At 44.6% G+C, this 27,328-nt stretch overlaps 1 protein-coding gene across 1 annotated transcript in view; it reads right to left on the bottom strand.

The window, feature by feature from the left end:
- The window catches only part of C2QH16orf96 (chromosome 2q C16orf96 homolog), a 576,891-nt gene that overhangs the window by 391,041 nt on the left and 158,522 nt on the right, over nucleotides 1-27,328 (bottom strand). Inside the window, exon 5 of the mRNA XM_069647906.1 lies at nucleotides 19,266-19,416. Coding sequence (XP_069504007.1) covers nucleotides 19,266-19,416 — 151 coding nt within the window. The remainder of the gene's footprint in view (nucleotides 1-19,265; nucleotides 19,417-27,328) is intronic.

The raw sequence follows: 27,328 nt of genomic DNA, 5'->3' as shown, positions 1-27,328 counted from the left end.
TTTGTGGAGAGCCGTGGGAAAACTACGGCCTGGTGGGAAAAAGTGTCCCAGATTGTGTGTGCCGGGGATAATGTTGGACCCTGGGCCACATATGGATTGTATAATTAGGGTCAGCAATGATGTGGGGATGGAAATAGGTCCCCAATTGGTATGTGTGTCATGGGTGTGGGTTGGGCATATAGTTACCCCCAAGTTGGAAAAATGGGAGAGAAGATGAAGAATTTACAAGAAGACATTTAGATCATGATCTTTGTTCAGGCCATTTTTAACGCATCTGAAGTGACAAATTAGCCGTGCTTCTTGTCTCAGTTTCTGGATTCTGTCTCCTCCTCTTGGGCCCAGCCGGACCATCTTGAGTCCGATGAACCTGATGTCACTCTTGTTGTCCATTTGGTGATTCTTTTGCCAGTGATTCGCCAATGGTAATTTTGGATCTTGTGAATGTATGCTATTGATGTGCTCTCTAATCCTGAAACGTGTCTCACGAATAGTGCTGCCTATATATATCTTATTGCAAACACAGATTATTGCATTATCACATATTTGCTTTTGCAGTTGATGTGCTCAGTGATATTGAAGATTGGGCAGCCTGAGAATTTGGCACATTTGGTCTGGGTTGCATACTTGCACATTGCGCATGTCCCGCATTTCATGAAACCCATTGGTGTGAGTTTGCTGAGCCAATCCTGTGCTGTAATGTTTTTGTCTGACAGGAAGGAGGGGCTCAGTAAAGTTCTTAGAGTTGGTGCTCTGCTGTAGGACATACTGGGATATGTTTCCAGAAAGATCAACTCTACTCCTGCCCAAACCCAGAAGGCAAAATGACAATCCTATGATCAGATTCGTAACCAGATATAACAAGGACAGTTATGTATTCCAAAAAATCTTGACAAAGCACTGGGGATTACTCCGCATGGATGAACACATCAAGTCGCAACTGGAAACATATCCCAGTATGTCCTACAGCAGAGCACCAACTCTAAGAACTTTACTGAGCCCCTCCTTCCTGTCAGACAAAAACATTACAGCACAGGATTGGCTCAGCAAACTCACACCAATGGGTTTCACGAAATGCGGGACATGCGCAATGTGCAAGTATGCAACCCAGACCAAATGTGCCAAATTCTCAGGCTGCCCAATCTTCAATATCACTGAGCACATCAACTGCAAAAGCAAATATGTGATATATGCAATAATCTGTGTTTGCAATAAGATATATATAGGCAGCACTATCCGTGAGACACGTTTCAGGATTAGAAAGCACATCAATAGCATACATTCACAAGATCCAAAATTACCATTGGCGAATCACTGGCAAAAGAATCACCAAATGGACAACAAGAGTGACATCAGGTTCATCGGACTCAAGATGGTCCGGCTGGGCCCAAGAGGAGGAGACAGAATCCAGAAACTGAGACAAGAAGAAGCACGGCTAATTTGTCACTTCAGATGCGTTAAAAATGGCCTGAACAAAGATCATGATCTAAATGTCTTCTTGTAAATACTTCATCTTCTCTCCCATTTTTCCAACTTGGGGGTAACTCTATGCCCAACCCACGCCCATGACACACATACCAATTGGGGACCTATTTCCATCCCCACATCATTGCTGACCCTAATTATACAATCCATATGTGGCCCAGGGTCCAACATTATCCCCGGCACACACAATCTGGGACACTTTTTCCCACCAGGCCGTAGTTTTCCCACGGCTCTCCACAAATAGCAATTCTTTCCCCCATGCATCTCCCAACGCTAATCCCCCCTTTTTGCAACCACTCAGCAAATGGCATGGGCCAATTGGCCCCCTCACTACCATTTCCCACATTGTCACTTTCCCCAACACCGTAGTGCCATGCGCTGATCCACAGAGCATGCGCAGACGCAACGGAACAGGTGCATGCGTTGCGACAAGCGCCAGGACACTATACTATTGAGCATGCGCACTCATCACATAACGTGATTCAGCTAGTTTACGAGCGCTTTTTAATGCCGGCCCCCAGCGCGGTGGAGGAGAGTAGCAGATCACTGCCCAGGGACGCAGACACAACACACAGGTAAGCCTCCCCGCCCGCCCTAATGGTTAGCAGACCTTTCAACCATCAGGGACCCTCCAATTTACCAGCTCCCCACTCGAGCAACCCGGATCAACACCAACCCTATCTAGTGGCTGGTAACACACAAGAGCTTGTTGCCAAGAGCCCTTGACGTCAATTCCAGACCAGCTCATGGCACCAGCCTGGGGCTCCACAAATGAACCCTAGATTTCCACTAGGGATGACCCATACGGCCAAGAAACACACACGAGCCAGACTTATGCACGTGATGTGATCTTGATGCCGCCAACAACACTCATTAGCTGGGAACACACTACAACATCAATCAGGTATATCATTCCACAGTGCTTTTTCAATCATCCTTATTTAGCTTTCTTATCACAGGGCCCAATAGGAGCCAGGACTGCCGCAAGGACAGTCCCAAATTGAACAAAACCCCACTGAGGGCATTCAGCAAACCGACCTGGTAAGAGGAATCCACCTCATTATTCGTACCCTCTTTTCTCCCCATCTGACCACTTGCTAACCTGTCTCCTTCTTTTCCCTCCCTTCTCCTCCCTTGCATGGAACTATGCTCTCTATAATTAACACATCAATGTATTTTGATATTATGTTATGTTATTTTGGGTCACTGTACTGCACATCACCTTAACACCACAATGGAATGTAATATAACTTGTCACACAATTGTCACAAATCACACAACACCTGGCACCATTGAACACTGTTCAGCCTTGAGAAGGACCCTACGGGTCGAAACACGTGTCGGCTGACCATAAATAAACGAATCATTTCGTACCAACCAAAGTGTTATGGATATCATTACAAATCTCTAAACAAGATAACCGGGAGCAAAAAACCTTTTGCTTACTAAAGAAATATGTGCTCTGAATCAGGACCCCACTTCTTATTTTAAATCATTATATCCCAAGATTAGTCCACATAGAGATTGTGTGTTGATATGGGGAGGAGATTTTAATTGTACATTAGACCCGACAAAAGATAGGTCAGATGATACATTTTCTTGCCCGACCCCAGCTGCCAAAGCGCTGGATGCGCTGTTGCACGCACTGAAACTAGCGGATGTATGGAGAACAATGTATTCACAAGATCGAGTGTATTCGCATTACACCGCCCCACAGAATCTATACACAAGGCTAGACTATGTGTTTGTAGGAGAGGAGGTAGTACATGAGTTCATACAAGCTGAATATAAAGCAAGAGTCCTGTCAGACCATGCCCCTCTGGTTACCACATGGCAAATACTGCCACGCACCGAGTCAAGATCCCAACCTGAAGACTCAGAGTCGAAGCACTGAAGGATGTTGGGTTCCGGGAACACATAAGGGCTGAAGTACAGGAATATCTTAAGCACAATACTGGCAGCGTAGACTCAGCCGGTAAGCTTTGGGAGGATTTCAAGGTGGTGGTGGTAAGGGGAGCAGCAATAGCCAAATCTAATGAGATGCAAGAGGTAATATTTCGAGATTTACAGAAAACATAGAATAAATTGGAAGCTATAATGTGGGCTGGTAATGGATCGTTCGAGGAGGCAGGAGTAGTGTCCTGCCGTCAGCAGGAATGTAGAGGACATTGGGAAAGGTTGGGTAAACTAAGTTATAAGAAATACATAGAGCGCCAACATGCAGAAGGAGACAAACCTGGCAGACTGTTGGCCTGATTGTATAAAATTGAGACTGCATGACAGCGAATCCGTGCAGTGCAGGGGATGGACGGGAAATTGCGAGAAACTCAGGAGGAAGTGAATACGTGTTTTTATGATTATTATAAGAACCTGAATAAGGAATCCACGGTAGAGGAGGAGATGGACATACAAGAAGCGCTGACAGAGATAAATCTCCCTAAATTAAGTTCAGAAGAGAGAAATAGGTTAAAGATACCCATCACAATTGAGGAGCTAGAAAATTTGATTAAAGTTTTACCTACTAATAAAGTCCCTGGGGCGGATGGGCTCCCCAGTGAATTTTACAAAGAATATAAGACTAATATCCTTCCCCCATTGCTAGCGATGTTAAATGAGGTGTTAAAACTCAGCAAATTACCTGGGTCACTGTGGGAATCGATAATTATCCCCCTCCTCAAGTCTAATAAACCAGATACAGAATGTGGATCATACAGACCCTTGTCATTACTGAACCAAGATGGGAAGATCTTTACATAAGGCAGTTATGGCAATGAGACTTAGGGCCTCATTCCAATCCTGGCGGTAAGGGGTTAACAGCGCCGGTAAGGGTGCCGTTGCCATTAACCCCTTACCGCTGCATTACAAGGTCCTTTAGCGGGTCCCTCTAAGGGCGGCTGGTTTTACCAGGCGCCCTTAGCGGGAGCCGCTAGAGGACCAGGGAGCTAATAACGGGCCCGCTAATAACGGGCCCGTTATTAGCTCCCTCCCCATTCCTATTGACCCCTATGGGGCTCAAATGAGAATGGGGATGGTTATTTTGAATGAGGAATTACCGGGTCCTCCAAGGTTGGAATGGCCCGGTAATTCCTCATTCAAGGAACCCAGTCCCGGTATGCGGTATGGGGGTAGCCATGGTGCTAATGGCACTATGGCTACCTCCATACTCGTAATGACCCCCTAAAACCTGTGATAGGTAAGCTCATCCACTCGGATCAGACGGAATATGTCCCAAATAGGAATATTACCAACAATCGGAGAAGGTTACATCATATAATAGACCACACCAATAAGGACACACAAGAGGTAGCAGTAGTATCACTCGATGCTGTGAAAGGTGTTTGACTCACTTAGTGGCCCTGGTTGCTGGCACTTCTGAAAGGCTTTGCCTAGGGCCCACATGTATAAGGTGGGAGAAGTTATTGTATAGTGCACCGACGGCAAGAGTCAGGATGGGCTCCATTATCTCGGAGCAATGGCAACTGATTAAGGGCACGAGACAGGGGTGCCCATGGTGCCTGATGCTCTTCATATTATCCTTAGAACCGATAGCAGTTTATTTAAGAACAGAGTTTGGGGAGGTGGGCATAAATACATTAGACAGAAGGCATCTGATTTCGTTGTATGCAGATGACATGCTCCTGTATCTGAAATACCCAAAGGAGAACTTACAGTATGTCCTGGAAGGGATGGCACGATATGCTCTAGTGTCCGGAATAACGTTGAACCCCCCAGAAATCGAGTCTGTATCCCCTGGGGGGAGGTATAGAAGAAAACCCATACACAGACTACCGGTGTTGCCAATTCAATGGGAGTTGGAAACATTTAGGTACTTGGGAGTGGACATATATCACAACCCCCAAGGAGGAGTATGAGCACAACACGGTGGATGGGGCTTGCAGCATTACTGAAGATGGTGTTGCTGCCGATACTTTTACATTATTTTGCCAATGTCCCGTTCGCAATCCCGCAACGTTTTTTCAGAAGACTACATAGCATATGTAGGAGCTTCATATGGCATAACTCCAGAAATAGAGTAGCAATGTGGAAGCTCCAGAATTCATATGAACAAGGGGGAATAAAACTACACAATTTCGAGGTATATTTCATGGCTAGCCAACTACAATTTGTGGCCAAATGGCTGTCGGGCGAACAAACAACGGAATTGAGGCTGCTGCGGACGGCGGGTGATCTGTTCTTTTTTAACAAAATCATATGGCTACCCGACTCGTACAAAACCAGCAAGCACTTCTTGATGCGCCAGGGGGCACTATGTGGCATCGAGCGAGACAGGTGATACGGAGTGCGGTACCGTATTACCTGCAGATACCATTAGTTACGTTAGAAGGGGCGGATGAACAGACTAGGCGTAATGTTCGGAATAGTTGGGAACCCAAGGGAGTAGCGACAGTGGGGGGTGTACTTAAGGAAGGGAAATCCCAAGAATTCGAGGAGTTGGCGACAGACACTGGGGTACACAGAGGGCAGTACATCACACACGCCCAACTTTTAATAAAGCCTAAAACAAAGGTGGCCAGAATCGGACACGCCCTTACAGGTGGATGAGGTGATTGAATCATTTTATGATGACCACTTCGACCATCCTTTCTCTCTTTACTTCCACTTTACATATTTTCCTTCAGTTCCCATGTCTTTTAGAAAATGTATGACTTGCTTTTCGAACGGGTCTCCATCAGTCGGGCCCAGACCCTCCTTTTACTTTCACTCACAGGTCTCCCTCGGTTGGGCTCGGACCCTCCTTTTACTCTCTTGGCAGATTCAACAAAACAAAGTTCAACAGTTTGCGAGCTTTTAACTTTACGCTCATCATCTCTCGCTTCCTGCTGCCTCTACAGCTTTAAAACATGTCACAAAGACTTTCGATCGGGCAATCTCACTTCGCCGGCCACTCTGCTACTTTGTATTTCATATTCACAGTTCTTAACAATGGATTCACTTTCTCTTGCAGCTTATTTGTGCTTGTGTAACCTTCATCCCTCGGATACTGTTGCATGAATTTCAATTAAACACATACCACGATTTCTTTGCTTCCTTCAACTCACCGGTCGTGTTAAGATGCTTTCGGTCTTTCGTGTCTTTGATGTAGGAGTCAAGGTTGTTATCACTGCAGCTTCCGCGCCTCCCCAACTCTGTTGTTCACCCAGGAGGGTGGCTGGTAACCTTGTAGCACTCTGAAGAATCTTTTTCCCTTCCAGCTGGGCTGTCGTGCACTGGTGTTGCACTGCTTCTAAGATGGTGCTAGCCCGCGCCTTCCCTTCGTTCTCACCTCAGAAGGCGTTTGCTTGCAACGTCGATACAAGATATTAGCCAATTGAACGGAGCCGGATTGCCTTCACCACCTCCCGATTTCCTTCTCTTCTTCTGGCTCACCTTGGTTTTTTAAAAGGTGGGCTCTCCGTCCTACACTCTCTGGCAGGGGCGCGGTATGTACAGTCTTTCCCCAAGATCGAGTTACTTCACTGACCCGATGGAGGTTGCTGCTGATTTTAGAAGAACCTGAGTAAGCAGGTAAGTCTCTATACCAATGCCTTCTTGGAATAGATGCTTAAAGTCTCTGTCGCCCAAGTTTTTAACTAGCGTTTTGTTCTTTTCTTTTAGGCGTGTTGTCGAGCGGTTTCTGGATGATGGATTGACTCTCCTTGCAATGTTAAGCAGGTTTCTTGCAGGTGAGTATAGTGCTATGCGAGGCGCGTCAAATGTTTGAATAGCCTTTCTTGCTGTGCGTGACTAACCCGCTGTGTCTTTTCTATTCAGCAGGTGCGGTGCGAATGCAGCATACACCTGAGATATTGCTCCAAGGTCTGGTTGGTCCTGTCAGTCTGACCATCAGTTTGGGGATGGTGACTGGTGGAAAGTCTTAAGTCAATTTGAGCTAATTCACAACATTTCTTCCAGAAACGTGAGATAAACTGGCTGTTCCAGAAATTCTCTCGCCAGGACCGAAGCTGAAGGCAATCCTTTCAGTGGGATAAAATGGCCCATTTTAGAGAACAAATCCACCACCACTAGATTTGTGTTGAATCTGTTACAAGGAGGAAGGTCTGTTATAAAATCAAGAGACATGGTATGCCATGGTGTAGGTAGAATATCCAATGGCTGTAGCAGGCCAGGTGATTTCTTTTTTTGGGCCTTGTTTTGAGCACAAACTCCGCAGGACAATACAAACTGCTTGATGTCTTTACGCCATGTGGGCCACCGAAAGTGTCGTTTGATCTTGGCCTCAGTCTTAGTGATTCCAGGAAGACCTTCTACTAATGATTCGTGGTAATTGGAGATGACCTTTTCTTGAAGTTCCCTGCTGGGCAGATAGAGACGTCCTCTAAAATATGGTAACTGGTCTGGCCTTTTGGAAATAACAATCTCTCGCCACTGGGGTCCCTTTGGATTAACCCCTTGGTTTGTCGCTCTCCTTCGCCTGGTTTGCCATAGCCCTGGATGGGCTGCTCCTTCTCGTGGTCCACCTTGCTCAAAGTGTGTCTCGGTGATCCGTCTTTTAACCATGTGGAGAGAGTTAATAGGTATTAGGTGCTCGTGATTAAAGTCGATTGCCTGACCCTGACTGATTACGTTAGAGGGACATGTTCAGTGTATTGCATTGGTGGTAATCCTTTCAGCCTTAGACCTCCTCTTGCTTGGCTCAGTGTTTATGTAGGAAAGGGGGGGATCTGGGAAGTTGGAATATCAGATAAAATAGGATTGGATGAGGGCATTGGAAGGGGGGGATACCGCGTCTCGCCATCGGGGGTCCCTCCCCCACTCCCCAAGGATCCCTCACCCAGGTGATCCTCCCGCACTTGTCCACCCCCTGGGTCTGGATCCAAAGGCGGTGGCCGTGCCATGGCCACCTGAGGAAGGGATCCCTGGGGTCTGGCCAGTTAAACACCCTATGGTTTTTCACAGCATAGACTCTAGAAAACGAGTGCACCCAATTCAATATGAGGCCAGGTAAACAAGACAGCACTGCAAGGATTGACAAGTGCAGTGCAATGCACTTCCTAAGCGCCTAACCATCTCCCAGGTGGATCACTTCTCCAAGGCTGGGGTCACTTCACGCAAGGCAGATCCCCACCCTCCCAAGCAGAGAAAGGATCACCTCTACCAGACCGAGGTCAAGATCAGACCAGAATCAGAGTTGGGTCTCACAGGCCAAGATTAAAGGACAGAGTTTGACAGAATGAGATCCAAGGCAGGGACTCGCAGACCGAGGTCAGAGGTGAGGTCTCACAATGAGATGTAGATAATAAGCACCAATCTGGTGCTGAATACATCCCAAGATAGCAATTGTTTTAAGTCACAACAAAGACAGCTGAACACTCATGTGGCGAGCGCGCGGGAATTTGCCTGCATGAGTATCTCATCTCACAAATAACAATTTTTTTCCACGCTCAATTTTTGTCCAAAATTGGAAGCTACCTGCTCCCTAGTTGTTATCGGAACGCCTGCAACTGTGATGGATTTCTGCACACCATTTCTTTGAGGTAAAATAACAGTCTGCTTCCTTTGTCTCTATAATGCGTGTGTCTTGCGTTCAGTGTGCGGCAGCGCTAATGATTCAGGCAGGCTGTTTAGTCATTAAGCGACTGGCAAATGATACTGTGTGCGATGTGTGACTAATTGGTCTGAACAAATTAAATCACAGACTTGCCTTTGCCATCATTCATTTCACAAACGATAGCAATGTGGCACATGTAGTGCGCTTAAAGCCAGCCTTGTAAAACAAATTTCCTGCAACTGTTTAAGTGCGCTGCCATGGGTTTGATGGCTGAGGTAGCGCGTCGGGCCCAATGACATTGAAGATTGCTCCGGCGGGTGGGGGAGGCATGAGGAGGAGTTATCCCGCATACATATATTAGAATATTTAGGGCTTGATAGCCTATTGATATTTAAGTTTTCAAGACGTATGTTTTTCTGGTGATGGCAGCTGGACCACTCATTTTAAAGATGCCTTAAGAATGAAACTCAATGCACTTCTGTTTTTAACTTTCACGGGTTAAGCATTCACTTCGGACACAGCTTTACTGCTCGCTTTGAATATAGAAACAAAATGGCTTACTGGTACAAACAAACACAGACTTACATCCAATCACTTTTAAAAAAAATATTTTTTATTGGTTTATAAACAACAGTGTAACTTACAGATGTCAATAAATGATCCATAACACTGTGCAACAATAGTGTCTGTCTACATAACCTCCCCAACTCCCCCACCCAACTTGGCGCTACACCAAGTCTTGTACCAGTTGCTTCCAGGAATCTAGGGAAACACTTTGTTCATCTTGGTGACTACGGGCCGCCTCTTGCCATACTGCAGTTTCCGCTGTCCTCCATTTCTGGAGGTCCTTCCACCATAAGCACATTTCCGGTCCCTTGCGCGCTTTCCATTCCGTATCTATCCTACATTTCGCCAGTATGTATGCTAGGTCTTTTAGTTTACTAACCTGTCTCCCCTGCATCGGGTGTATAAAAATACCCAACATGCAAGTTGCCGGGGAACCCACGTCTAATATTATACCTGTAGCGGCCAGGGCCGGAGCTATCTCCTTCCACAAATGCCTAATCTCTGTACACGCCCAAAACATGTGTAGTAAATCCGCATCAATCCTTACGCATTTTGGACAAACCTGTTCCGTCGCACTGCTAAATTTGGCAATCTTTTTTGGCGTCAGATACGCCCTATGGGTGACATACAATTGTATCAACTGGAGCTTTGCATTTTTAGAAACCTTTTCATGGTACGTTAAAGCTGTGGCCCAGGATGTATCTGGCAGTTGCTTATGTAAGTCTGCCTCCCAACTGAGCTTGGTCTGTACCATCATATCATCTGATTGTGACATTAACAGCTTGTATACCCGTGACACCTCGTATCCCCCTTCTGAAATGCCATACAATGTTTCTATGATCTCATCCTCTTGTAATATACAGTCACGGACAGGCCATCTGGTCTGCACCCTCCGAAGTAGTGCTGCATGTGTGATATACTGTCCAGCATGTATTCCTGTTTCAGAGGCGAGTGTGTCGAAATCCATCAGTTTACCTTGGTGCAGTAGGTCGCCCACCGTCGCCACCCCCATTGATTCCCAATATTTTCTTATATTCAATCTGAGTTGTGGATCCTCACATTTTAGCGACACTAATGGTACTTGGGGAGGAATACGGCAAGTATATATCCAGAAAACGGCCAACTCTACGCCATGTCTCTTAACGATCTAATCACATTATGCTGTCATCACAATACACTGGAACACCACCCACAAATCAGCACATGGACAATTTGAAAGCCATTTTACAAAATACGTAGCTTTAACAGTAACTTTATGTAGAAAACCAAATACATTAAAATATGTAGCATCATTTCAAAGATGCAGTAAATATTTTTTAAAGCATCAATCAAGTAATATTTTAATAACGTTAACACATGGCGGCTGCCATTTTGGAAGGAAAAATAGAAAAATGGCTTACAAATTCAGCACGCATGCAGGTAAAAGAGTGCACAAAGGTGTGTGGTTTGAGGGACGATGGGTGAGAAATGGAGGAAAATCATAGATTTGACTTAGAGATGGGCGTTAAATGGGTGGGACACATAGCCAAACAACACAAATTCATCCTCATATGTAATGTGCATTGAAAAGAATTAGAGACCCTCATTCAAAGCCCCTATTTCAAGCTATTGTGTTAAAGCTCTTATTTTAATGACAATAGTTTCGGCTTAAAGGTAGTGCTTTCAGCACCACCTAATAGCCAAAACTAAAAACCACCAGATTTGCTTCTCCCTTCTTGGTGTTTATTTTACTTGCCAGTGAAAATATCTCCAAGCAATGCAACAGAACAGATTATCGGAAGCTTCTCTGAAGAAATCAGATTTGTTCCTAATGCACGGTCACCTAAAACCAGAGACAGATGTTGTTTGGCCCCATATCATTTGGATCACCTTTTTCTGGCTTTTAAGCAGTTTGATGAATCCTATGATATGATCGGTTATTCATAACACACTGACTACCCAGAGGTTTCTAAGCGCAGACCTGGGGATCAAACCTGTGGTGCTCCGTGTCATCTTGCTTCCAAGGCGAGCACCCTGCCCCTGAGCTATCCTCCCAAGACAAGAAACTCCTCACTAAATCCCTGCCTAATGTCTCCTCCCAGGTGGCCAGGGAAAGACGGACGCTTTCTGATCCTGACATTGGAGGTGGTGTTCTGTGGGAGGATAACCTGGGAGGAGAAAGAGCCCAGGCAAATGAGAGGACTCTGTGGGATGAGACGCAGTATTTGTCTTTCCCTAAGGAGGATGTCTCCTCAATGCCTATCTACGTAATGGCTTGTTATAATAACCATTGTTTTGTTCCACAACCTAAACATATAATTATGGGTGAGAACAACCACAAGGTCATAGGCATCGGGAGAAATAAAAACCCTTCCAAAATCCTGAAGACTTATGAGGCGAAAAACCTTCCTAACGCCCAAAGGTATAGAGAAAGGAAATCTGTGAATAATAACAGCTTAAAAGAACTGCATTCTTCTTTCCAATCAAATCTGGTGACTGATCCTCATGATAGTCCTTTAAAGAATATTATGTGGAACATGAGTTTAAAAGTGAAAATCAAACCCAAAAACTAACTTTACTGCTCGGGACTTCAAGTCCCATAATTCCTTAAGTACTGAAACCGGGGAAGAAGGCTGAAAGGGTATAATGCTGCAGGAGTGGTCAGATTGTTAATTCAGATGGCCCACATCTGAGGGAGACTGAGAGGCTTAAAAGGCCCCCTCAGGTGTAGGCCATTAAGAAGAGAAAGAGCAAGAGCACGAAGCAGAAGCAGAGGAAGCAGAAGCAGTGTGGTTCGTGCAGGCAGTCAAGTCAGAAGCTGGAGGAGGAAGAAGACGCCAGGATCGCTGTTCGGCAGATATCAGCTGCAAGTCCTAAGAGGGTCTGTGCCTCCAGAAGCCTGAAGTGCAGAGGTCACGCAGCTGGAAGCGTGCAAGAGGGAAGCTTACCCTCTGGGGACTTGTTCTGCAGAGGCTGCACAGCAGGAATCAAAAGTGAAGGAAGCTTTCCCGCCTGGGAAGCTATCTACGATGTCTGACGTGCACCCGAGGGTCTCGGGAGCAAGAGGAGCCCCTGTTGCTGATGGCGCCGGCAACGGTAGGGTAAGAGAAGCAGTTTTTTGTCTCGGCTCTTGTATCAGCAAGGTTAGTGACTTTGACTCTTTTCACTTTGATAATGGATTTCTTACAAACTGAAGAGTTCTACTGTAAAATCTTGTTTCTTTTACTACTCCAAAGAGACTGTGCTATGACTTAATGGTTATGAATATGAAAAATGAAGTCTATCCCCTGAAGATGGTTCTTTGAACCGAAACGCGTCGGCCTCATTTGTTATATCTAAATATGAGACTTCATTTGTAAATTGTTGAATGGTTGAACCTATGCATTTAGAGCTTTGTAAACTGTAAACTGTAAACTGCTATACAGATTTGTAATTGTGCTGCTCTATACAAGCTGTTTTCTATCTACGCCGTTTGTTCCTACTTGTGTTATATGGAACACCCACAAGTGCTCTCTCCATATGTAAATAGAGTACACTGATCGTACTACTTTTTGTTTATTCATGTACGATTTATTGGATTAAGAGGATTCAAATCCAAAAGTTAACTCTAATGTCTTGGTTCTGATTGTTCCATTCATTTTACACCTGTGTTTACAATTTATCCTTATTAACACCGTTAAATTGTGTAATGACATTTTCTTTTGGAAACTAGAGAAACTTAGGCGGTGCTTGTACACCGTAGAATTTACGCCCTGTTGGCGCCAAATGTTTAAATGAATTTTGATTTAAAATAGAGGGTACTTATTGTCCCTGTTGAGTGCATCTGGGCTTGCTGGGTAGCAATACACAGCTTTGGATTTGTTTAAGAGAAGCAGTTTGCCAGGTCGCTAGGAGCCACAGAAGCAGGAGTCCTGCGAGCAGCAAGGGGATCGGATGCGCATGCCTTCCCCGGTTGAGTTCACAAGCTTGTAGTGACCCTGGAATGCTCTGCATCTACTCGCATGTTCAGGGCCGGCGTTCACCAAGTAAGCAGCACTCGCGAGAAAGTGGTTCTAAAAGTGATTTTGAATACTGAACTATTGAAAAGCAGCAGGAGCCTTATATGACAAAACCAAATGACTTTTAACGTGTGAATTTTTGGAATGCCCAGCAACCCGATGGGGCGATATTATTAAGAACTGATACCTACAGTCATTGCCCAAGTCAAGAGAGACTACAATCAAGGCAATAAAAATCCAGCAAATATTGCCAACAGCAAAAGGGGGCTAATGAAAGGTCCATAAATTGTAAAACTTGTTGCCCATACTTTGTACAACATATGGTAAAAGAAAATTGGATAAACTCACATTTCCAAAGCCAAGGAGGAACAGAGTTAGACCCTATCCTTGTCAGGATTTCGTTACTTGTGCAGTGGGGAAACAAGAGTGGCAAAAGGCAGCCCTTCTGGAAAAGGTTATTCAGAAGGTGAGGAGCATTATTATATAGGAATATTAAAGAGCACCAATGTGAATTTTGTTTTCCCTGAAGAGTTGTTGAAAAGTTTGAAGCTGAAAAACTGTGAAGCTGTTGTGAACCTCTTGTCAGTTGATCTTAACCACAAAAGCACTTGTTGTTGTGAAACGCTGTTCGGGCAGGGAAGCATACCTGGATGGCAAACCTTTGGAGGAGTAGTCCTGGCATTGGAGGAAATCAGGTGTAAACTGGGGCAGTAGGCCTGGCATGGGAGTAAGCCAGGTAGACGTTGATGAAGAGCTATAAAGTGGTCCTGACAAAAACAATGTACGTTGCTTGTGGTGCTGAAGAAAGAACTCTGTAAAGCTGTTGTAAAGAAGTTATATTTCTTTAGAAATTCCTCAGCTGTGGCAAAAATATCCTGACAAAGACAATGGGCCTCATTACGAGGTTCGCGGAACGGGTTAACGGGCTCCGCTAATGGAGGCGGACCCATTAAACCCTGTTAGGCAGAAACCTGTGCAGTTCCCTTGGGGACCACTGCAAAAGATTTAGGACTACAGGTGTTGGCAGTAAACCCACTTGGTAGCAGTCTGTACCACCCAGATTTACCTGGTAGCTGTGGCTGAGCAGCCAGACTTCCCTCAAGAAGAGTTAGGCAGTATGTAAAGTATACACAATAGGCACTCAGACACAATAGCACAAGCAAACACTGACCAGCGCTTTGGTATCAAGGTATATAATTATTTATTTAAAAACACACTTATTGAAACACTCCAGCACTATTATTGTAAATCACTCTAAACACAGTTACTATTATTATATATACATCCCTTATTCCTTATCAGACAAGTCTTAGTTAACACCACTTATTTCCAAACAGAGGTGAGCGCTTAACTATAGATGGCACTCCAATAAGTTAACGAAAAAGGGAGGGAAAAAGGCAGAATGTAGGAAAAATACACCACACTAATACTTAGGAACTCTTAAGCAAGGCAGGAAAGTCAAAAGTTACTTGTGAGCCAAAGTCCATAGGCCGGGCCCACTCTTGCAGAGAGCAGGGCACAAATGCACCCAAGATCACACAATGACAACAGGCTTAAAAGGTCTTGCAGGGAGTTCAGAAAGGTTTTAGTTAGGCTCAGAAAAGTTTAGCCAAGGTGTCCCAGGCTAACCCAGGGTCGAAAGCCGGGGGCTAAATCTACCCCGTACAGTCGGTTGCAAGGGAAGCCAGGCGGAACACGGCACCTTATGTGGAAAGGATCCTCCAACGGGGGGCAGTTGTTCCTGGCAGCGGGTGCAAGTCGCGGCATCGTCCAGAGGAAGAGAAGATCTTGACATGGAGGAAAGATGAAGGTCGTTGCACTGCCAAGGAAGAAACCAGCCGCAGAGTTTTCCGGTTAAAGGTACTACCCTTTGATTTGCGGTAGTGGTAAAATGTGGTATCCCGGTTGCCGGGGTGCTTGGCACAGGCAAGGTGGCCACGAGATGCTCCAGGAAGCGAAAAAGGAAGCAGACTGGTTATCCCCACCAGTCGAAGGAAGAAGACTCTCCGGGCTGGAGATCTCCTCTGTCGTTGGGAAAAGTGGTGAGACGGTTCAGCAGGGCTCCACCGGTGGTGTCATCGTAGCAGGTCGGCTCAGCTTCTCCCTCGTCGGATTCTTAGGTCCTGTGGCGACTTCTAAAGTTCCAGTCCCCAAAGCCCTGCTTGTATGCAGCATATCCGCATTCACTCAGCCTAGCTGTCAATCAAACATGCTAAGTGGTGAGCCGGCCGGCTCACCACTTGGGCCAATCACACAAGAGTGCGACTTGAGTTACCAAGGTAACTCAGTCCAGGGTGCCTAAACCCCCTCCCACACCCCCTGTGGTACCCAGACAGAGTGGCACCACTTTTGGAGGCTTCTGTAGAGAAGCCCGCCAAAAAGTGGAACAAAGGGCTCAACTTGGGTTGGAGTCACAGAAGCGAACACAAACGCCATTTTAGAACCGAGTTCTGGCAAAAAATACCAACCGGAGAATTAATATTAAATAAATAAACCGGCGGTATGTTCGAGGCTATAGGAATTAAATAATTAAAGTTGGTAGCCTCGAACAATGGGAAAATCCCATAGGAAAATATTTGCGGTCGAATATAAAAAGTAGTTTCCACTGCCACCAGCCAAAACTCGATCAGGGGGGACGGAGACGTGCCCCCTCGACTAACAGACCCCAGGGAAATCGAATTGCCCCGGCCAGTACGTCCACAATATGATGGTTTGTACTGGTTCTGTTCAGAATTTGAGACTAGTAAAGTCAATGGTGACTTTACATGCCCTGGGAGACAGTAGTCAGTCCCAGGGTATGGAGTCTATCTTGGGGGGTCACTATGACACCCTTGTGTTACTGCACTGAGGGTGCTGTGTAACACACAACACAAAAACACATGAAGCCCTATGGAGTAAAAGACCCCATAGCCCATTCAACACATCTAGAGTCAAAGAAACACACTCAAAACATGCCCAAGAGTGAGGGTAAAAGAGTCTCACTCTTGGCAGGTGAAAGAAATAAACCACAAAAATCCAGCAAAGCTGCTGGGGGACTCACTAGGTTAGGAAATTCAGCCTAAACAGAGAATTCTCCCTAAGAAACCCGTCCCGTGAAATTACGAGGTCCCCTCGCGGGACCCGGTAAGGACGCCTGGCAAAACCAGGCATCATTACCAGGTCCCGTGAGGGGAAGTGGGAGCAACAACGCTCGTAATCGGCCCGTTGCTAACTCCCTCTCCCATTCCCATTGAGCCCTATGGGGGCTCATATGGGAATGGGGAAGGGCCGGGTTCTCAGAGGGAGGAATTACCGGGCCCTCCGTACTCGGAATGGCCCAGTAATTCCCCATTCTGGGAACCCGGTAAAGGAGCCCGGTTTGGCGGCAGCCATGGAGCTAAAAGCTCCATGGCTGCCGCCAAACAAGTAATGAGGCCCAGTGTATGTTGCTTGTGATACTGAATAAAGAACTTTCTGAAACTGCTGCAACGGAACTCTTCAGTTGTGACAAATCATCCTGACCAAGACAAATATTATATTATATATAAATCTTATACTTTTTCAAGGAAGAGAAACCACTTTCCATGTTATTTGTTGAATCACTGGAGTATTGGAACTTTCTGTTGACAAGTTGAAGTTGCAAAGAACTGTGTTGGAACTTTGTTGAAAATGAGGATATCCTTATTTCTTTTGGAACTGTGGAGAAAATCCTGCTTAAATCTGGGAAGGGGAATTCACCCAGGTTACAAGGAGAGACGGGTGTTACATTACAAACTCAATTTTCATATTATTTTGTTGACTTTGAACTGCCATGCATTTCCTTGTTTATTTATTTATTGTATGTATACGTTTGAGGGACAGATATCTTTGGTTAAAGTGTTTCCTTTAGTTTATTTTAGGCAGGCAAATCCTTGTCAGGGTAGGGATAGTGAGGCGTTTATCCAACCTTCTACTTTAATAAAATGGCATTTGTTGAAAATCCTTCACAAAGTTGTCCGCCTCACATTTCTGACCCCTCACAGCAGACAGTGCTCACTCAGCATGTTGGAACTTACAGGCCCACATATTTAATGAAAAGGGAAAAAAAAGCAGAACTGTAACTCTTCCTGCATATGTTAGGCCAGTTTTCAAATGAGAAACAGCTGAAACAGTATAGCTTGTGGTGTGCTGCATATAGTTACTCTATATTGCTGAATTGGATATGAAATGCTTCCATTCCTGGTTCGTTCTCATATTGTTTTAAGTCAGCACTAAAAAGACCAGCTACAGCCTTCCTGTTCACCCCCACATGGAGTGGCAAGGGGGTAACAGGAAGGGGTAAAAGTGGTGGGGGGATTTAGGGATAGGTTGGCACAAGGGGGTAACCCTTGAAAAAAAGGTAATGCTGCAGCCAGCAATTTTGCTGTTTGCATAAATGACAGGAGTTTCACTTGGATTCAATGCTTCAGAATATTCACTTTAATTCCTTGCTCTGCTCTTTCTTGCTTATAACATTTTCACCATTTTAGGTAGGGGTAATCTTAGTTGGATGGTTATCAGGGACGAGTTTGTATTTTGTTGGAATGGTATCCTGTTTGGGTTTATGTTATTGGAGATCTAGCTAGTTCTAACTAGCAACCAGATTCTTGTTTTGAATGTTCCTTTGTCTTTGGTGATTTTTTACATTTGTGCAAGTGGCTACAGATATGGCCCTGATGATGAACTACTGTCTGAAAGGAATTGGCCTTGTTATGTTATTAATACATGTGGATATGGTTTCCTCATTCATTTGCACTGTCTTATTGTAAAGAATACACATTGCATCACAAGATGGTTTATAATTCCTAAATCAACATTGTTGATACGATGTACATAAGAACTAATCAGAATTGAAGGTCTTATGACCTCAGGGTGAGCACACAGCTGCTAGAGCTATCTTTAGGTTATCTAATGCCCCTTTAATTACATACTACCCATAAGCACATACCATTTCAGTCAAAATGTTATAGTATATAGATGGTATTACCGAAATTGTTCGTTTACAATTGTTCGAATGAACAATTGACCGCAAATAAAGGGTCACAATTGACCTTTTCACAATTGACCGCATATATAAATATATATATATATATATATATATATATATATATATATATATATATATATATATATATATATATATCTGTTTGGTAATATATATTTATTTATATATATGGGGGTTTTGGGGGGTTTGGCGTTAGGTGGGGGGTTGTGGGGGGTTTCCCCCCACATATATGTTACAATTGACCTTCACAATTCGGTCAATTGTGAAAAGGTCAATTGTAATTCGAACAGTTGTAAAACGAACAATTCGTATACAACCATATAGATTAGTAAAATCCCCTCCATGTTCATCAGTCATTAAAAAAAAAATCAATGCCTGATACTTGACATATTGCCATGATTGCTCATTGGAGGAGTGTAGTCTCGATCCAGACATGGACAAGACACTAATTTCATGTGAAACCACACTGTTTAAAGGGCAAGGCTGTCACTTGCATTATAAGCATGGAAGAGAGCTCAGCTCCTATTTTCTCATCCAGCCATCATGTCTGTGGAGTGCTGGTTGTACCGAGGTCACCTAACCCACAGTCTAACGCCACTTAAACATGGCACGGATAGCGCCGCAATCACCTACATTCACCCTGATATAACCGGAACATGTCATTCATTCGTCATTTTACCTGATATTACCGGACCCCAGCACCAGTTTTAAAACTGGCACAGCTCACCTATGTCGTCAGCTTGCTTTTTTAGTTCATTCTCCAGATCATTGATCCGCTTTTCTAGAGCATCTTGTTTACTCGGTATCTGCCCCAGACGATTCAGAATCTCTTTGACATTCTTCTTTTTGGAATCAGCACTCGATGACCATTCGGACCCCTGAAATCAAAAGACAGAAAACAGGCCTGATTTAGTGTGAACCATCAGAAAACAGACAAGACAATCATAATCCATTTCCCATTGCATGATGGACATTAAGCATATGTGTCCAGAGAGGTGAGACCACTACCCGATATTCCCCTTGGGTTGGTACTCAGTGGGTGTTTCTCATGGTGAGGGAAACCCCCCAGGGGACAAGTGATGACCTGGGGAGAACATGGTATTCCCAGCATATGCACACCTCCTTCTCACCTCCTTCCTTACCTTTCTCTAATCAGGTTACCTCTCCTAAGTATGTTTGTAAGATCAGTGAAAACCCCATGCCTGTGATGAGGAACAGTGGGGCTGATTGCAGTGATTACCCATTACAATATACTGAGACGTGGAGGAGGCACGGAGCCAGCATGAATCATCATCAGAAATTGATTTAACGTTATAACTTTTGGATGCCCAGTAGCCTAAAGATGGTGGAAGGACTGACAAAGTTGTGAGACCTCCACCTGGGGGCACCATGAGCAAAGCACATGTCCCGTAACCGGAGATGCAGAGACTGCTGACTGGGACGTCTTGGAAGAAGAGACAGTGGCCCTCATTACGACCCTGGCGGAAAGGGGTTTACGCCGGCGTAAACCATGGCGCCCCTTTCCGCCTGAGTACGAGTTCCCGTAGCGCCATCGTGATTTTTACGCCTGCTTTTTGCAGGCGGAAAAATCCATGGCGCTACGGGACTTGTTGTTAATTACGCCACCGTAATTTACGGTGGCGTAATTAACGCCTTCCCCACTCCCATTATACCCTATGGGGCAAAAATGGGAATGGGGAAGGGTAAATGGGGATTGGGGACTTACTGCCCCGCCAAGGTCGGAATGGGGCGGTAAGTCCGCCAACCACCATGGCGGAGTTGGCAGCTTAGCGCCATGGACCATGGTGCAAATTGCACCATGGTTCTCCGCCAGGGTCGTAATGAGGGCCAGTGTCCCTAAGAGGTCCGCTCTGCAGAGGCAGACAGAGAACACAAGAATAAGACTGTGGCATGAGAACACACCGAACCACGTGGTCAAGCACAGACATGTCGAAAGGCTCCAGAACAGGGCTGCGGAGCCACAGAGGTCCGCCGTGCAGAGGTTGCCCAAGAACAGAAGAGGCAGAAGAAAGCGGTGGTATGAGAAACACCCCGAGCAGTGCTGCAGAGCCAGAGGAAACAATGAGAAAACCGAAAAGAAAGACGCAAAGCCATTAAAAGTCTCTGGGATGGCCGGGACAAGTTCAGAGGATCAGGAGCTCCTATTGGAGGTATGGAGGTTGCCCAGGTCCAAAGAGGGGATAGGAGAAGCCACTGTGAGTGGGTCTGGGAGCCCAAATGCAAGCATGAGAAAGATTGGGCAAAGATAAGCCAATGTGAGAGGGTGTGGAGACCCTGACCGAAAGCATAAGAAAATGTGGACATAGTACTATACCCAGCAGAAGAGTGAACGGGGTATTGTAAGGAAGATACAGTGTGAAAGAGACTGGGTCGAGGACCCCCAAGTGAAAAAGGAGGAGTGCCTTCATTGTGCATTACTTTGGGGAAGTATCTGGCAAGGGAGTTTACCAGGTACGCCCACTGGAGCCACTGAAGGGGCTTGCAGAAAGCAAAAAGCCAGAGAAAGGCCAGGGCCTTGACATTGTGAATGAGCCTGAAAAGGGCCTGGGGAAGGGAGTCATTCCCCCAATGTCCGTGAATTGTGACAAAGCCTAAGAAAGACCAGGGAAAGAAAGCCATTACCCTAGGCGTTGTGCACTGTGAAACCACAGGAGGTCAGGGGAAAGAAGCCATACTCCCTGGTGTTGTGTACTGTGAAACTAAGTAACAAAGTCTGGGGAAGGGAGTCATTCCTCGAGCACAGCAAAAGTGTTGAGAACAAGATATCTGGAGAAGGGAGACATTCTCCAGGAACCCAATAGTGAGGAAACTATGCACAATAAGGAATGATACTTGAGTTGGAACTTTTGAGTTTGAATTGAGAACCTTACATCACCTCAAGCAGTCATTCTCACAGGCTTTGTTGCCACCTGCCAACTGGAACTATAACCCAGTGTCTAGAAGAAGGGAGTCATTCTTCTGAACCAAGAAGGCCCAGTATCTCTTTAGTTTACTTAATAGTGTAAGGGATAGAAGTAGGCATTTTGACACATGACAGACTATTTTTTCTTTCACTTTGACATTTTGACGGATACCTGTCAGGGGCATCAGCGGTCTGGTGGGTAAGGTTAGGCCTAGAACTAGAATTGGTGGTGTCGGTTGTACATATAAGTATATGGGTGGTGACTTTGGGAGCAAAGGAAAAAGGTTGTCAGTTTTCCTTAATCTTTTTGCTCAGAGACATTCAGTGCTCAAAATGGAGGATTGGGCTTGAACCCAGGCCAAGATGGTGGATCATTGTAGCTGGGTTCTAATTTAGAACGTTAAGTGAAGATTGCCTTTACTGCCCATTTCAAACTGCCTTTAATCACTTTCCCTTTGAATGAGAAGTCAAGTTTTTTCAGCCCCCTTAAGGCCTACCTATTTGAACATTTCAAGTTAGAAGCAACAAGAAAGTTTAGAAGCAAGTTTAGAAGCAATCTACAATCAACATATCTGGTGGGAGTACAGCATTTTGATAAGCTTTGTGCAGTATAAGCGTGGTCAAGTTTTGAATTGTTTTTAGGTTTAGTTTGCTGTGCAGCTAGTAATGAGGAGTGTTTGTGAAAAATGAACATTATTCATTTAACTCGCTAAGTCTGAAACGCTTAATACTGAGTAGGAAAAGCGTTAGAAAGCGACAGTATCATTTTGTAAGTTTGTTTGAAAACGCATTGGGACACGCATTAAGACTGCGAGTAAGGAGTGTGGGCGGAGTCTTGAAATAACTTAACGTTACTCCGCATCTGAGTTAGAGGTGAAGTCTCGTAAAATATCAGCTGGCAAATCGTTTGTTTATTTTTTCTTCCCGTCGTACTCGAGTTCATTCCGTGAGCGCGTACTAGTGAAGGAACGGGAGCTGCTATGCAGTTCCTAGGTGGATTTCGAGCGTCGGTGAATGCTCAAGGGTGATTAAATATAAACAGCAGAATACAGGTTGTGAATAAGAAAGTGAACTTACCTTGAGAAGGCGAACTGTAGTGTTTTCATAAACCGTGATCGGTTTTTGAATATTTATGTTAACTTCTCCAACTCCTGTGTACGCGCATGCTACATTTACATTTACATGTACATATACTACATTTTTTGTGCCATCCTGAAGTTTTTAACCACTGAAACTTCGAAGGTGGCATTTATTTTGTCGTATCTGTCTGGGGATGCGGCGGCTTGGTCAGTTTTACAGTGAATCAGCAGAGTGTATATTTGGAAGATTTTAAAGGCTTCATGAGGGAATTCAGTAGAATGGTTGATAGATGTTCAGTCTCGCAGGAAGTGGACACAGAGTTGTTGGAGTTACGGCAGGGAAGAAAAGACTTGATTAGCTACATTACCCAGTTTCAGTCACTGGTATTAGAGTCAAATTGTGCATTACCAACTAAGATAACATTTCCTACGGGCAATTGGCAGAGGATTCACAGGTACTAAGAGTTTTCAGATCTTGAGTTTGAATTTTAATGGACATTTTAATGCTATAGTGTATGAACCCCTTTAACTCCTATGCAAGGTTCAACAAGTTAAGAAGCAAGAAGAGCTCCTGTGTCGTTTGTTGTTTTGTTCCATTTCCACTTTCCCCCTATAGCTGAACTGAACTTCACTGTAATTCAGTAGGTGGGGCACTGATCAGCTGGTGAGGGGCTGTGGGGTCCAGCAGCTCCTACGGAAGGTTTGAAGAGAACATGACAATCCCTTAGCTCTTTATTTGAGGCAGGGAAACCCCTCTTAGAGTTATGGAGGGATAGGTTTTCTCTGTACTTTATTGAAAATAAAAGGATATGCCAACAAACATCCAACCTGTGTTTTAGTATCCTCCTTCTACACCCTTACATATAGAAGTGCAAATCCTAGTGACTTACCGTCGAGAAAACAGATTCCACAGAGTTGGAGTGAAAAAGCATTACTGTACTTAGAACACAGGTAAGAAATAAGCCAGATTCATGTATTACTTGCTACAGTTACCTTGCATAAATGTGGGATCTGCATGAAAATAAACTTAAACTCTGCCTTTTTTCATAAATATACTTATATCAAAGAGCTTACGGAATCACTTGCATTTGTATACTTGGGAAACAACAACACGACTCAGTGCCTCCCTGTTGGCAGAGGCGATGGGGATGAGAGTAGCAGGTGAGGTGGATAGGGGAATGAACACCCTTTGCTTTCCTGTTCTCTTATTTTCAAGCCACTGGTCCTCGTTTAATGTTTCTCATGATTGCTCTGCCCCTGCCACTCCTAGTTCTATATTCCTAATCTGCGGAGAGTTGAGTCAGTTCACAATGTCATTTAAGTCTGTATCTCTCTATAGAAATATCTTAACACAAAATAACTTCATATAGCTCCTAAATACCTTTCATTATACACATAAAACCACAAAAGTGTAGCCCACCAGAAACTGTCAGTCACATAATATCAACAGATTTTTAAAGAGCCACCAACAAACTCAACACAAATTGATTAATGGACACTCATATGGTCCCGCCCATGACACTGACATTGCCCTCAATTGACCTTCATACAGTCTTAACATACCAGAAGAATATACAAATGAACATATTGCCTCTCTTCCGTCTGACACATTTGCTTACTGCAGCCAGGCTTTTATAGTTAATTGGTGGTGGAAATGCTGGGCGATTTGGGCCATGGACAACATTTCATACCTATATTATGACGCCCTTCTTAAATTTGGAACCATTTATGACATACTGCACCATATACGAGCACCACATCCCAACGCCGACTTTTTGAAATATGCCTGTCTGGGGGTCATAGTTGCACTGTTGTTGAATGATGCTGTTGTTGGGACGACATGATCAGGGGATCATTTGCTTTGCATATGTATCCATCCTTTGAGCATCCTAGTTAATTTGATGCTTTGTTTTACGACTGGGTGTTATTTTAAACCCGTGTGTGCCCACAATACCTTTCTAAGCTGAGCATGTTATGAACGAATAAATACATTGTTGCAACAAAAAAAGAATGTCTCAGCTCCTCACTCTCATGCAAATAATGACAATGCAGTTAAGAACCAAGCTCACCAAATTCCACAACAAGCAGTATGTTGGCCAGGTGGTAATTTACACTTACGCACCCTTACCGCCTCCCACTTTGCCATGCATATGACAGCATAGATGAAATGACAAATTACATCAATTACGTCATCATCATCAATGGCATTAACACTGGCATCATCGATTACATCACTGACCACAAAACATATGAGAACCCAAATGCCATAGTTTTAACTCTAACTGCTACACAAAAGCTCATGCTAGACAAGGAAGACTCCACAAAAGGTGGTATAGACTCAATCCATGTAAAATGGGTGCCACATTCATGAATGGTAATTGTGTCCAAAATATCAATGAAAAAAATGTTACACATTAAATAGAGGTCAGACAGATCACTAAGGATCCTGAAGCAGGATAATGTCCATTGTTCCCATAATCCCTGAGGATTAACACCACAGTGTTTAAGGGGAGTTGCAGGCTGCAAATCTCCTCAATTCTAGACGCAATCTCCTTCCAATATATTTGTGTTTTAGCACAGAACACCAAACATGCCTCAGGGTTCCTAACTCTCTGCAACCCCTCCAACATACTGGAGAGCTTGATTAATGGAATCTTGAGATACGAAGGAGCGAGTGATGCCACCTGAGTAATATTTGTATGAAAATCCTTTAATCAGACTGCACCAAGAAGATGTCTGTCCCCTAACCCAGATATGAGATCAATCCCCGGGCCCAGGTCCTTCTCCGAAATCAAGCATATTTGGAGGTATATCACCTGGATCATCTTTTTCCTGAGGCTGATATAACCCAGAGACCAGTGTCTGAGTCATAATATCCACAAGAGAGAGTTCAATAAGGGAGGGTTGCCTACAGCCGCCTTCAGTGTAGTTTGGTTCTAAATCCAATGCTACAGTTGTATGTAGCAAACTTACTCAAGCTCCCCCAAAGCCAATTTCGTTTTCTCCTCTTCAAAGAAGACTGGGGATTTCAAAATATAGAGGTTTTATGAAGCGTTCAAACTCCCACGAACCCAAGCCTCAGAGCTATTCCCTTTTCAGCCTGGTGGGAAAACTGGATTTGTGATAACTGGGGAACACAGATCCTGCCCTGGAGCTTGCTGCCATATACCATCAAGAAAGAGAACTACAGATGGAAAATAATAGGCAACCTGCCCAAAGCCGACTCTGCCTATTCAAGAAGGGAAGTCCTGAGAGGAATTCTCATGACCTTTTGCTCCACAGCTACCCAGCTTGCATGATCTCAAACCGGCAGCTGCTTTAATATGTGAGAGAGCTGTGATCCTAACAGTTATTTCTTGAGGACTGGAACTCCCAGGCTCCGCAAGGTGGTAGAACGGAGGAGACTGTTCTTAGGGACCTGGGTTTTCCTGCCTGCCCAGATGAAGGAAAACACCTCTCCTTGGAGAGAATAAATAGGTCGGTTTGGGCCATTGCTGGGAAGGCTGGAGAATACATACAGCAGCCTTGGAAGTAAATTCATTTTTATGATTGCGACTCTCCCCAGCCATGATAGCTCACTATTCGTCCATTTGCGAAGGTCAGTTTTGAGTTCATGAAATAATGCCAGGATATTAGAATGAAAATGCTCAGTAATTAATGGAAACACCTTCAAAATTCTGCCAGAGCCGTCATCAGGGTGGCAAGGGAATCAACAGATTGTCTAGGATAGAGCAGGATGCCATCTGCATAAAGTGCAGTTTTATGTGGCCACCGCCTAATTTCAATCCTCTGTATTTCATATTATCATGTCTGTAGTGGTTGGAGATAAAACCTGCCTGGTCGAAGCCAACCAGAGAGGGGAGAATCTCCATTAGCTTTGATGCAACAGCTTTGTGTACATTCTGGCAGCCACATTGACCAGGGGGGGGATTGTTGGCTCAGACATTGATTGAGAAACAGAGCAGATCTCAAAAAAGGAATTGAAGAGTTCCACCAGTAGATTTAATTATTGGGATTTCAATATTTTGTAGAATATCACTGGGACCCCTTCACGGTCCGAGGCTTTATTTTTCTATGGAGTGGAAATTACTCTGTCAATCTCCTCGCCAGTGATGGGGCATTAAGTCAAGACTGATGCCCCTCCTACAATCTGGGCAGGATTATGTAATCAACATATTCCCACAGAGGCTTAATGGAGAGGGGTCTCCTGACATGAGCTCCAAATGGGTCAGAATGGTGGTTTTCCTGCTTTCCCTAAAATGAAGTGCACCCTCCTTGTGTGCTAAACAAGCAATATAATTCCTGGTGAGCTTCAACTTGTAAACAAACAGCCTGTTGGCCTTTTACCCCTGTGAGTAGTAATGTTGCATGGTCATAAGTAGGTAGTGAGCAGTGGGTTCTGCCATGTGACCCTCAAGTTTTGGTCTAGCTATGAACAATTCCCACAGAGATCGAAGACAACCTTTCATTTTATGGGCTGGTTCACACGACTGAATCTCCCCGCAAGCTGAAGCCATATGCTTTCCCTTGCTTAACAAAAGCAGTAACCTGACTAAAAACCTCTCCACTTAGTACATCCTTGAGTGTGCCCCACATAATGCTCAGAGTCCTCCTGGTGGTCCGATTATCAGTAATAAAGGAAATGATCATCTCAGACACCTGCTTCCTAACCACTGGTTTCCCTTATGCAACATGGTGGCCTCAGGGTGGCTTCAATCCTACAATTTACAATAACAGGTAAATGATCAGTGAGACCCTTAAGTGCGATTGAGGCTACACACATTCAAG

The sequence above is a fragment of the Ambystoma mexicanum genome, chromosome 2q (genome assembly GCF_040938575.1).
Source record: "Ambystoma mexicanum isolate Mex_15411 chromosome 2q, UKY_AmexF1_1, whole genome shotgun sequence".
Lineage (NCBI taxonomy): Eukaryota > Metazoa > Chordata > Amphibia > Caudata > Ambystomatidae > Ambystoma > Ambystoma mexicanum.
The sequence above is the reverse complement of the archived record's forward strand: the minus strand, read 5'-3'. Positions and strand labels throughout refer to the sequence as shown.